General features: G+C 39.3%; 1 protein-coding gene across 3 annotated transcripts in view; it reads left to right on the forward strand.

Annotated features, from left to right (window-relative positions):
• LOC126237274 (neither inactivation nor afterpotential protein C) overlaps window positions 1-12,463 on the forward strand; it is a 383,219-nt gene that overhangs the window by 81,171 nt on the left and 289,585 nt on the right. For all 3 annotated transcript variants that reach the window (XM_049947204.1, XM_049947206.1, XM_049947205.1), the window contains exon 5: window positions 11,301-11,410. In XM_049947204.1, coding sequence (XP_049803161.1) covers window positions 11,301-11,410 — 110 coding nt within the window. The remainder of the gene's footprint in view (window positions 1-11,300; window positions 11,411-12,463) is intronic.

The following is a 12,463-nucleotide window of genomic DNA, read 5'->3' on the forward strand; positions in this document are numbered from 1 at the left end:
CGATTTACTATCACAACTTCGATATGTATCGTTTGGAGCGCTCCAACTTCGATAGGCAATCATTTTTGGAAATTACCGAAAATCCATTATGTTCCAAATAAATTTGGTAATGAGCAAACAGTTGAATGCCTGGGCAGTCTTGTGTAGTGTAAGTGTCACACTAAGTATTCGGTACACAGGTTAACATCGGAGGAGACAGACTGCTTCCCTCCTTACACTGTCACTAATTCGAGCACTTCCTTTTTGATCTTCCGTTCTTATTGTTCCATTTTATACTTCATATTATTATCCGACTTTATGCATAGTGAACATTACTTTTTCTTTAGATATTATTAAGAAAGTGACGGTAGTATTACAGTGGTATTGTATTACTGAGATAGACTTCGTCAGTTAATGTGTGGTGTCACAAAGTTTTTGACACTAGCAATAGTATTCCTGCCGCTGGCGTAAACACAGTAGTAGGGTACCAACTATCCAGACCACTTTGCAATTAAATGTCCTTGAAAAGTACTAAGTGCGTCTACTTGCCCATTGCATCAGTGTCAAGGACCTTGACCTTGACTTCATGACTTAATCATACCCCTTCCCTCCCAGTTCTCCCTACCATCCCCTTCCCTTATCTCCAGCCAACCCTCGTTCAGCACTAAAAATGAAACCACCAATCAAAGTAATGCCCCCTTTCTCCTACCATCCTCCCTACATCCAACCAGTCAAAAATATCTAACTATCACAGTTCTGCTTTATTTTCCTTCCGCCTCCTCCCTCGAACTAATCAGAACGTAGTATTAAAATGGCGCCACATGTGCAGTAATAAACTACGTGACCCTCTGTTTAAAGTCAAAGATATGCATTATTTCTGTATGTGCATGAGAAGACACTCATATCTCTGTATTTTGTATGCCAAATACAGTATTTGTTACAAACATGTGATCTGTCTGTATTTCATATGCAAATATTATACTATATTCCTTAAACACACATATAATCACACTCATGCAGAGTAGTCCCTTACTCTCTCTCTCTCTCTCTCTCTCTCTCTCTCTCTTCTCTCATGCACAGCAACCATTTCTTCTCTCTCCATCTCTCTCTCATACACCCTCTCTCCGTCTCCTACCTCCGCCCCTCATTCTCTTCTCTCTCTTTCTCCACATTTGCCTCATAATTCTATATTACTGGGGGAGTGAAATGACAAAAATTTAATTGTAAACGTCGACTATCACACACAGCGCAAATATAGGAATTTAATGCACTTTCTACATCGCCTTCCACACTTTTTACATTATCACAGTAGTTACTTGCAATTTGAGTAGATATTGGAGACACAACCAAATTCTCACTACTGTATCTGCCTTAATGATATCGAAACAGCGCTGAATACCGCTTAGCGGACAAACTATGTACAAAATGAATAACAAATTTTTCATGTATTAATCGACCAGGTTCTTATACTGGAACAAAAACGATTCTGTCATTCATAGCTACTGTACACTTCAAAACAACATAGTGTTCCGAATCTCTAAAGCACTCTGCACACTTCCTGGCTCTATTGTTTACAATTCTTCTGTTGAAGTGAATACAATCCCTTGCCCACAATCTGATGTATGATGAAAAATAACCTACTTGAAGTTTCCGAATGAACTTTTTTGGAGACATTTCTCAACAAATGGAATGTCTCCATATGCAACATTCCAGTCTTTCGATTTATTTTCGTCAGATATCGTACATTTTTAGGCTTTGCGTAAGTTCTTCTCCAACAGATATTATTTCATTAATACATGAAATACTGCACATATAACCAAGTTTCAATAGCTGTAATAAAATTGACCTGACGCTGAACTGCATTTTGTGGACAATCTTATTTTCAAACACTTTACAGCTTCTTCATGTGCAGAACGAAAATCACTTATCCTTCCCAAGCTCGGCGCCAATTCATTTCCACTCTTTAATCTGATTTACAGTGTGCTGCAAGCTATATAAAATTTTCAACAGCTTGTTTTGCGTTCTGAAGTCCATTTTCTATCCATCTGAAAGATAAAAAATGGATAAGATTAGTTTAGAGGATGACTAACACATGGTTTTATTCGACAACTGTGTGACACAAAGTGGAGATTACCTTCTACCCAGACTCATTTCCATTCTTTAATCTGTATCGCATGTGCTGCGAGGTATTTTAAAAGTTTCAGATGCCATTTTGATCGAGAAACCTGCAGAAATAGCAAGTTTCACCTTCCTCAGATCTTCTGGAGTCTATTTAGTTCATTTTGTCTTCCTTACATATTTCCTAGCCGTCTGAAACATGAAGAAAATGATCAATGCTCTTACCCTCCGAATGCATGGTTTCGTTCAATGGCCAAGTAATGCAAAGTAGGGCTTACACTGATGCTGTGTAATCCAAAGTATGAGGCAAGTAACTGTTACCTTCGGTGACACTGTTGCTCGCTCAACGTCCAAACACCAACAGAGATGATAGCTCACACCATGCCTCTTAAATGCTGTTCAGGTGACCACTGCACTCACCATCTCACCTAACAGGATGGGCAATATTATTTTCCAAAATACGCTACTACCTTATGTTTCTTTCATGATACTCATGATGCCACGTGGTACATAGTCTTGATGGAGTCGTTGTCTCTTCCGCATTAGACGTTATTTGTTTCTAATACAAATGAAAGTTGGTTTTTTGATACCGTTCGCTGTGATTATACGGAGTGTTTGGAAATTTTCGTTACAAACTTCTAGGACTTGTAAAGGGGAGTGAGCTCATTACGTTCTGAGTAGGAACCCATGTCCGGGAACGTCATTCAAAGACGCTACAGACCATCAAAGTTATAGGTGCTGGCGCCTGTAAATGTATGTATATACAAGGTGATTCCGTGATGATGTTACAACCTCTCAAGGATAATGGAGAAGGATAAATGTATCAGTTTGAGGTAAGGGTCACTGTACCAGAAAAGAACAAGTCGAAAGTTATAAGCGAAACCCGTTCTCATACCTCTGACAGTGGAATATATGTACCGTTACTGTTGTTGCTAAGATTGCAGGGTATGTAACTTTCAGAGGCGATACTTTAAGAGCTTTGAGTACTTGTTCGATAGAGGAGGTGTGTTTCACTGTAACGAAGATGAACAATTGCGCAATGCTCCTCAGGTATCCATTTCAAAGCCCGTGTTTGCTGGACATTTTTTCTTGTTTTGATTCATACTGTCACCTCTGAAAGTTACCTACCCTGCAATCTTAGAAACAACGGTACCGAAACATGTATTCCATAATCAGTGGTATCAGGATGATTTTCGCTTGTGACTTTCGACACGTTCGTTTCTGAACCAAGCATCTTTACCTCAAATTGATGTATTTATCCATCTCCATCATTCTTGAACGTATCATCACTATGAATCACTATGTATATAGATACATTTAAAGGGGCCGACACCTATAACTTAGACACTCTGTGCCGTCTTTGGATGACGTTTCCGGACATGAGTTCCTATTCAATATATTATGTACTCATTCTCTTCTACAAGTAACGTGAATTTCCGAACATCCTGTATGTTAGAGTTTTGATAGTGATATTCAATTTACTTTCCACAACTTCAAGCAATAGTCGATGCTCCATGAAGCTTCTTTTCAGTAGATATTATATTGTTATAGGGTGAAATGTTTTCCACCGCTTTAGAAGCCAGCAAGGAAACTAATCGCTCTACCATTTTGTTTGAGTAGACATCTGCTGACGATTTGTTAGAGACTATCGTCCAATCATGAATGTCATCACCCTCTTCTTCTTCCTCACGATAAACATCATCATCTTCCTCATCATAATCATCCTCTTCTTCTTCTTCTCCACCTTCTGCTTCCATAAATACATTGTTTATAGTATCTTCAGCTTTGTCTGTCTCCTTTCGGAATAGTTGTTCCAGTCTCAGAGAAGTTGCTCTGATGGAAAGTTAAAGTGCATGTTTGTTAAATTGCATCCTCTTCTTCCCCCTGACAGAACAGATATGATTCTTTGTATGTAATACTAGGTACTGTTGGATTAGAAAGAGAAAAAGAGTACTCTCCGTCCTGATATGTATGTCACCACCTCTCAACAATGATCCATCACTTTTATTTAAGGCAGCCTTAAAGATATGCATACATTTGTAACAACTCTTTGAATTTACGTGCCTGTAGGGGAAATAGTTTCACTTATGAGCATCGGTAGCTTTGAGAATTTTACCAAAATTTTGAAGATGTGTTGCATAGATGTTTTCAAGAAGTTCTAATTTTAAACAATATACTATATAATCCTCCAATTCTCAGGTTTCCTACATTGTTAGTTATTAAATCATCTCCATCAATATCTTCCATTCTTGCTGTTGGTTAAAATCTAATGCCATATACAGTATCATGCGTTTTGTCTTTTGATTTAACAAAAAAAGATGCTGCCATTGCCCCCGGTCTCTTCTTCACCTCCACCGCGATCTTCCACATCGTATTCACCTTCTTATTCTTAGTCTTATTCTTCTTCTTTTTCTACAATATCTCCGCCTTCTGCTTTCATAGATGTATCGTTGTTATTTTTTTTCATCTTGGCCTATCTTCTTTCAAAACATCTGCCCCAGTCACTGTAGCGGTTGAGAAACAGGTTTAAATGCTCTTTCCAGACCACAGTCAGCTTCATCTTGCCTCTTGTGCTGCAAGGCTAGTTTTCTGCGGATAGTTCCTCGAGATTTCAGCACCTGTCTTTTACGTTAACTTTCCTGTCCAACCGAATGGAGAGAATTATTGACAACTGCACTGTTCAGTCACAATTGAACCAATCACAAGAAAACTTCTTAATTTATATACAGCATTAGGCTTAGGCATTAGGTATTATGTGTTAGTCATTGTGCATTATGCATTATGTGTTAGGTGTTTGGTGTTTTAAACAGTATTCTAACACCAAATGGGTGGCAGTTACTGGTTCTTAAATAGCATTGTATCGTTGGAAGCTATGACACAGGAGTGCAGTAGTCTCATGTGTGATCAATTCTTAAGTACTTCGGTGGACTTCATGCATGGTACTCAGATCGAACAACTGTCGTTCATTAACCTACACTTTTCTTAGGTAGTGCCAACAAATTATTTCTGTGCATTTTAATATGAAATATAAAGAATTTAAATGTGAAAATATTTTATTTTAAGTTCCACCACACTTGCAAAGTGTGCAAAATCTTACATAAATATGAATTTATTTTGCTCGAATTTTCATAGTGATCTGTAATTAGACTTGTATATTTTCATAACGTTAGGTTTTAGCATTTACTGTTCAACATTTACTGTTAAGCATTTATAATTTAGCATTTAGCTTTTTGCCTTTGCCGTTCACTGTTTACTATTGTGCGTTTGTGTGTGTGAGGGAGAAAGTACTCGGTATGTGAGAGATTACAGACACTTTTAAGGAGTTCTGTATTTGTGATGTGTGGAACGCAGAGAGATGATTACATTCCTTCTGAGAGATCATAGATGTGTTTAAGGAGTATAGTATTTGACATATGAAACACAAAGGCATCACAAGTTTATAACGACTGCAGTATTGACGTATGATATTCAGAGATATGTGTGTGTGCTTGCTGTTTTACATGTGTAATTCATACCGTCACCTTACAGTAATTTTAATATTTTGCAAGGGATATGCATGTGAACATAAATAATGCATGCGTTTAACCCTGGAACTACTTTAATCTTACGTCAGTAGTATATGACTTTTACAGAAATAATGCATATCTTTGACTTTAAACTAGAGGTTACATATTTTTATACTATATATAGGGTGTGCACATAAATAATGCATATGTTTGACCCTGGCATTACTTTAATCTTATGTCAGAGGTGTTTGGCTTCTACAGATATAATGCATATCATCGACTTTAAACTAGGGGTTACATATTTTTATAACATATATCTCGCGCCATTTTTAGTACTACGCTCAGATTCGTTGGAAAGACGAGGGTGAGCACAATTGAGAAGTTGGATTTTCTTGATTGGTAGGAGATAGGGAGAAGGGAGGGAAGGGATGTGGCTTCATGTGTAGGTCACATGTCTTTCCGAAATAATGTAATATGACACCATTTTTACTCATCATTTAGATACTATGCTCTAACTGGATGGAAAGAGGAAGGGGTTTTAAATTTGCCATCAACACAGTTGGGCTGCCTCTACTACCTTGGTTTTTTTCGTTGTTTGCTTCATTTTAACACTGTGCTGTGATTGACTGGTGCTAAGGGGGAGAGGTGAGAGAGAGGGGGAGGAGGGAGAGAGCATTTTTAACTTCCAACTAGCACGTCTGGGATAATTCCACTAGCTTGGATTTTTTATTTCTTGTTTCATTTTTAATACTGCACAAGGATTAGCTAGAGATAAGGGAAGGGGAGGGGGGTGGGCAGGGAACGGCGGAGGTGAAGTGTATGATTACATCATGAGGCCAAAGTCAAGGTCAACGTCTAACAGTCTAGGTCAAGGTCTAAAGTGTTGACCCTGATGCAATGGGTAAGCTGGTGCACTATGTACATTGAAGGTCATTGAAGCCCAAAGTGGGCTAGATAGTTGACATCCCTACTCCACACAGGTAATGTCTAAGTTAAATACACTTTGTTTGATGGACTTTCATTTAATGTATTTTTTTCTTTTCACAAGAATTATTTCTGGTTTTTGTTTTACATTTATTTACTGTGAGGCAAGCAACTGCCACAGAAGATTGGCGTTTGCCACTGCATATGGCAGACTGACCGCTGTTACACTTGCTGAGTGGGCTATAAATGTTTAGTGAACGAGCTACACAACACCACATACATGTTGTTCTTTGTTTTTTTAATAATAATTGTTATTAATTGCTTTTCTGGATTGATTGGAGGAAGGTATCAAGAAAAGGACTAAGACATGTTAATTAACTCCAGTGAGCAAAATGTAACATCGATTTTACTGAAATATGTTACACGCAACTTGAAATTTTTTACATAGTAATGATAGAAAAGAGATCGTAGTTAAATATTTTTCTTAGTTGGCTGTCTGTTCTTGGAACAGATTTAATCCGCCTTTGAGAAAGAGTTAAAGACAGAGAATCACTATATCTGGCGACTGGGAGGGGACGATGAACTTGATGCTTTGTTTGACATCTGTCTTTCTCTAACTTCTTCCCAATAGCAGGTTCAAACTATTCCGAGAAAAGTCAGCTAAATCCAAAGAAGATAAACTGTGATCTTTTTTTCATCACTAGCATACCTGGAAGAATCCTGGAGATACTAATAGGTATCAGATAGATTATATAATGGTAAGACAGAGATTTAGGAACCAGGTTTTAAATTGTAAGACATATCCAGGGGCAGATGTGGATTCTGACCACAATCTATTGGTTATGAACTGCAGATTGAAACTGAAGAAACTGCAAAAAGGTGGGAATTTAAGGAGATGGGAGCTGGATAAACTGAAAGAACCAGAGGTTGTACAGAGTTTCAGGGAGAGCATAAGGGAACAATTGACAGGAATGTGGGAAAGAAATACAGTAGAAGAAGAATGGGTAGCTCTGAGGGATGAAGTAGTGAAGGCAGCAGAGGATCAAGTAGGTAAAAAGACGAGGGCTAATAGAAATCCTTGGGTAACAGAAGAAATATTGAATTTAATTGATGAAAGGAGAAAATATAAAAATGCATTAAATGAAGCAGGCAAAAGGGAATACAAACGTCTCAAAAATGAGATCGACAGAAAGTGCAAAATGGCTAAGCAGGGATGGCTAGAGGACAAATGTAAGGATGTAGAGGCTTGTCTCACTAAGGGTAAGATAGATACTGCCTACAGGAAAATTAAAGAGACCTTTGGAGAGAAGAGAACCACTTGCATGAATATCAAGAGCTCAGATGGCAACCCAGTTCTAAGCAAAGAAGGGAAGGCAGAAAGGTGGAAGGAGTATATAGAGGGTTTATACAAGGGCGATGTACTTGAGGACAGTATTATGGAAATGGAAGAGGATGTAGATGAAGATGAAATGGGAGATAAGATACTGCGTGAAGAGTTTGACAGAGCACTGAAAGACCTGAGTCGAAACAAGGCCCCGGGAGTAGACAACATTCCATTAGAACTACTGATGGCCTTGGGAGAGCCAGTCATGACAAAACTCTACCATCTGGTGAGCAAGATGTATGAGACAGGTGAAATACCCACAGACTTCAAGAAGAATATAATGATTCCAATACCAAAGAAAGCAGGTGTTGACAGATGTGAAAATTACCGAACTATCAGTTTAATAAGTCACAGCTGCAAAATACTAACGCGAATTCTTTACAGACGAATGGAAAAACTGGTAGAAGCGGACCTCGGGGAAGATCAGTTTGGATTCCGTAGAAATGTTGGAACACGTGAGGCAATACTAACCTTACGACTTATCTTAGAAGAAAGATTAAGAAAAGGCAAACCTACGTTTCTAGCATTTGTAGACTTAGAGAAAGCTTTTGACAACGTTAACTGGATTACTCTCTTTCAAATTCTGAAGGTGGCAGGGGTAAAATACAGGGAGCGAAAGGCTATTTACAATTTGTACAGAAACCAGATGGCAGTTATAAGAGTCGAGGGGCATGAAAGGGAAGCAGTGGTTGGGAAAGGAGTGAGACAGGGTTGTAGCCTCTCCCCGATGTTATTCAATCTGTATATTGAGCAAGCAGTAAAGGAAACAAAAGAAAAATTCGGAGTAGGTATTAAAATTCATGGAGAAGGAGTAAAAACTTTGAGGTTCGCCGATGACATTGTAATTCTGTCAGAGACAGCAAAGGACTTGGAAGAGCAGTTGAACGGAATGGACAGTGTCTTGAAAGGAGGATATAAGATGAACATCAACAAAAGCAAAACGAGGATAATGGAATGTAGTCAAATTAAATCGGGTGATGCTGAGGGGATTAGATTAGGAAATGAGACACTTAAAGTAGTAAAGGAGTTTTGCTATTTAGGGAGTAAAATAACTGATGATGGTCGAAGTAGAGAGGATATAAAATGTAGACTGGCAATGGCAAGGAAATCGTTTCTGAAGAAGAGAAATTTGTTAACATCGAGTATAGATTTAAGTGTCAGGAAGTCGTTTCTGAAAGTTTTTGTATGGAGTGTAGCCATGTATGGATGTGAAACATGGACGATAACCAGTTTGGACAAGAAGAGAATAGAAGCTTTCGAAATGTGGTGCTACAGAAGAATGCTGAAGATAAGGTGGGTAGATCACGTAACTAATGAGGAGGTATTGAATAGGATTGGGGAGAAGAGAAGTTTGTGGCACAACTTGACTAGAAGAAGGGATCGGTTGGTAGGACATGTTCTGAGGCATCAAGGGATCACAAATTTAGCATTGGAGGGCAGCGTGGAGGGTAAAAATCGTAGAGGGAGACCAAGAGATCAATACACTAAGCAGATTCGGAAGGATGTAGGTTGCAGTAGGTACTGGGAGATGAAGAAGCTTGCACAGGATAGAGTAGCATGGAGAGCTGCATCAAACCAGTCTCAGGACTGAAGACCATAACAACAACAACAGCATGTAAAAATAGTCAAATTATTTCTGCTGATGCATAATAGATTTTAATGAACTGATGTTATATTTCGATCAGTGGAGCTAATTAATTTGTCTTACTCCTTTTCTTGATAACTTCCTCGAATCAATTCAATAAAAAATTAAAAATCATTATTGTTCAAAAACAACAAAGAACAACTTGTAGGTGGCATTGCGGATGTCGTCCCGTCAGCATCTGTGGCCTTTGTGTCAGATGCAACTGTGATGTGCAGCAGATGAACCCCAGTCTGCCGTGATGGTCGCTCGCCTCACACTAAACAAAAAAATAAATAAAAAAAACGGTAACCGATAATTTTCTTCCATTGTTATTTGATGAACATAGCACTGGGCTGGAAGATTACACCCAAAATCTGAACTAGGCGAAGGGATGGGGAGGGGGGTGGGGCGTGGTAGTGGAGAGGGGGTTAATTTATATTAGTTTCGTATAAGGCGGAGGAAGGGGGAGGAAACAAAACACAACTGGATAAAATTCTCGAAACTACTGGAAAACTGTGGATACTAATCATCAAATATATTAACGCTATCACTTTTTAATAGGTGCCTCCACCTACCGTATCCTACCAGACCCTTCTCACATTTTCGGTAGCAAGGAGGATAGTGCCGAATGGCGACATCGTTTTGGGTTTTCATGACAAATGGCTATGGGTACACTTTTCTCCGGTCAGTATCATTTCAGTTTGTGGCTTTCTTCAATCTGATGCTCAATAAATATTTCTGCCCGTGTAACAAGGACAGAATGCAAGTTCTACATCTACATGGATACTATGCAGATCACATTTAAGTGCCTGGCAGAGGGTTCATCGAACCACCTTCGAATTCCCTATTATTCCAATCTCGTATAGCGCGCGGAAAGAATGAACACCTATATCTTTCCGTACGAGCTCTGATTTCCCTTATTTTATCTTGGTGATCGTTCCTCCCTATGGATATCGGTGTCAACAAAATATTTTCGCATTCGGAGGAGAAAGTTGGTGATTGGAATTTCGTCAGAAGATTCCGTCGCAACAAAAAAACGCCTTTCTTTTAATGATTTTCCTGTATCATTTCTGCGATAATACAAAACGTGCTGTCTTTCTTTGAACTTTTTCGATGAAATTCGTCAGTCCTATCTGGTAAGGTTCCCACACCGCGCAGTAGTATTCTAAAAGAGGACGGACAAGCGTAGTGTAGGCAGTCTCCTTAATAGATCTGTTACATTTTCTAAGTGTCTTGCCAATAAAACGCAGTCTTTGGTTAACCTTCCCCACAACATTTTCTATGTGTTCCTTCCAGTTTAAGTTGTTCGTAATTTTAATACCTAGGTATTTACTTGAATTTACGGCTTTTAGATTATACTGATTTATCGTGTAACCGAAGTTTAACGAGTTCCTTTTAGTTCGTTTCCCGAAGTTTTTTTTTCTAATGTGTGTATAAGGGAGGGGTGGGGGAGGTAGGTTTTAGTTTGCTTCTGCTGTCTCATCTTGATGTTGGTTATAAAGTCTTACAGACCTGTCAGACTTCTCACGGTCTTTTTAATCACCAGACCTGAACATGAGAGCGCAAGTGTCTATAAACATTATTTTGTCACTTTCGTAGTGTTACGTTTTCTTCTAGATAAGAAAAAGGTTTATGGATCAATTTCTTGATTCGGCATTTCACGGTGAAACCCCGTTTACACTAGAGTGTTAGAATTAGTGTTAAATTGATAACCTGTAGAAAAGGAGCTTACAGTTTCGGTATCACCATGTTGTGTCATTTTCAGGCATTGTCGCATCTCCACGAACACAACGTGATGCACCGCGACGTTAAAGGCAGCAACATCCTGCTAACTAAGGAGGGTGAGGTCAAGCTCGTCGATTTCGGGCTGGCAAAGTGAGTAATTTGATTTCTTAAGGCAGAACCATAGCGGCTTGGTTATCAAGTAGTGAAGCAGTTATTAATCATTTCAAATGTACTTAACACTTGAGACAGTGTTCTGTAGTGACTCCATACGTTACCGATGTTGACGGCCGGATGGCTAATGAATTTCTACAGCTTTTGTACTAAATATACTTTAATTCGTCATTACAGTCTAAAATCTCTGGTAAAACACTTTTTACTATAGTTCTCATTATATACACACATCAAAAAAAGTTTTGCATCACCACGGTTCCGAGAGTTCCAGAACCTGTACGGAAAATTGGAATAGACATCAACATAACCATCATTTCCGTCCTTTTTATTGCTCATGAAAACGACACATTACATATTGTACTACCATACAGCGAGACCTTCAGAGGCTGCGGTCCAGATTGCTGTACACACCAGTACCTCTATCCCCCAGTAGTACGTCCTCTTGCATTGATGCATGCCTGTATTCGTCGTGGCGTACTATCTACAAATTCATCAAGGCACTGTTGGTCCAGATCGTCCCACTCCTCAACGGCGATTCGCCGTAGATCCATGGTTGGTGGGTCATGTCGTCCATAAACAGCCCTTTTCAATCTATCCCAGGCTTGTTCGATAGAGTTCATGATGTCTGGAGAACATGCTGGCCACTCTAGTCGAGCGATGTCGTTATCCTGAAGGAATTCATTCACAAGATGTACACGATCGGGTCACGAATTGTCATCCATGAAAACGAATTCCTCGCCAGAATGCTACCGATATGGTTGCACTATCGGTTGGAGGATGGCGATCACGTATCGTACAGCCATTACGGCGCCTTCCATGACCACCAGCGACGTACGTCGACCCCACATAAAGCCATCCCAAAACAGCAGGGAACATGCACATTGTTGCACGAGCTGGGCCGTGTGTCTAAGGAGTTCAGCCTGACCAGGTTGCCTCCAAACACGTCTCCGACGATTGTCTGGTTGAAGGCATATGCGACACTCATGTGTGAAGAGAACGTGATGCCAATCTTGAACGGTCCATTCGGCATGT

Source organism: Schistocerca nitens, chromosome 2 (genome assembly GCF_023898315.1).
Source record: "Schistocerca nitens isolate TAMUIC-IGC-003100 chromosome 2, iqSchNite1.1, whole genome shotgun sequence".
Classification (NCBI taxonomy): domain Eukaryota; kingdom Metazoa; phylum Arthropoda; class Insecta; order Orthoptera; family Acrididae; genus Schistocerca; species Schistocerca nitens.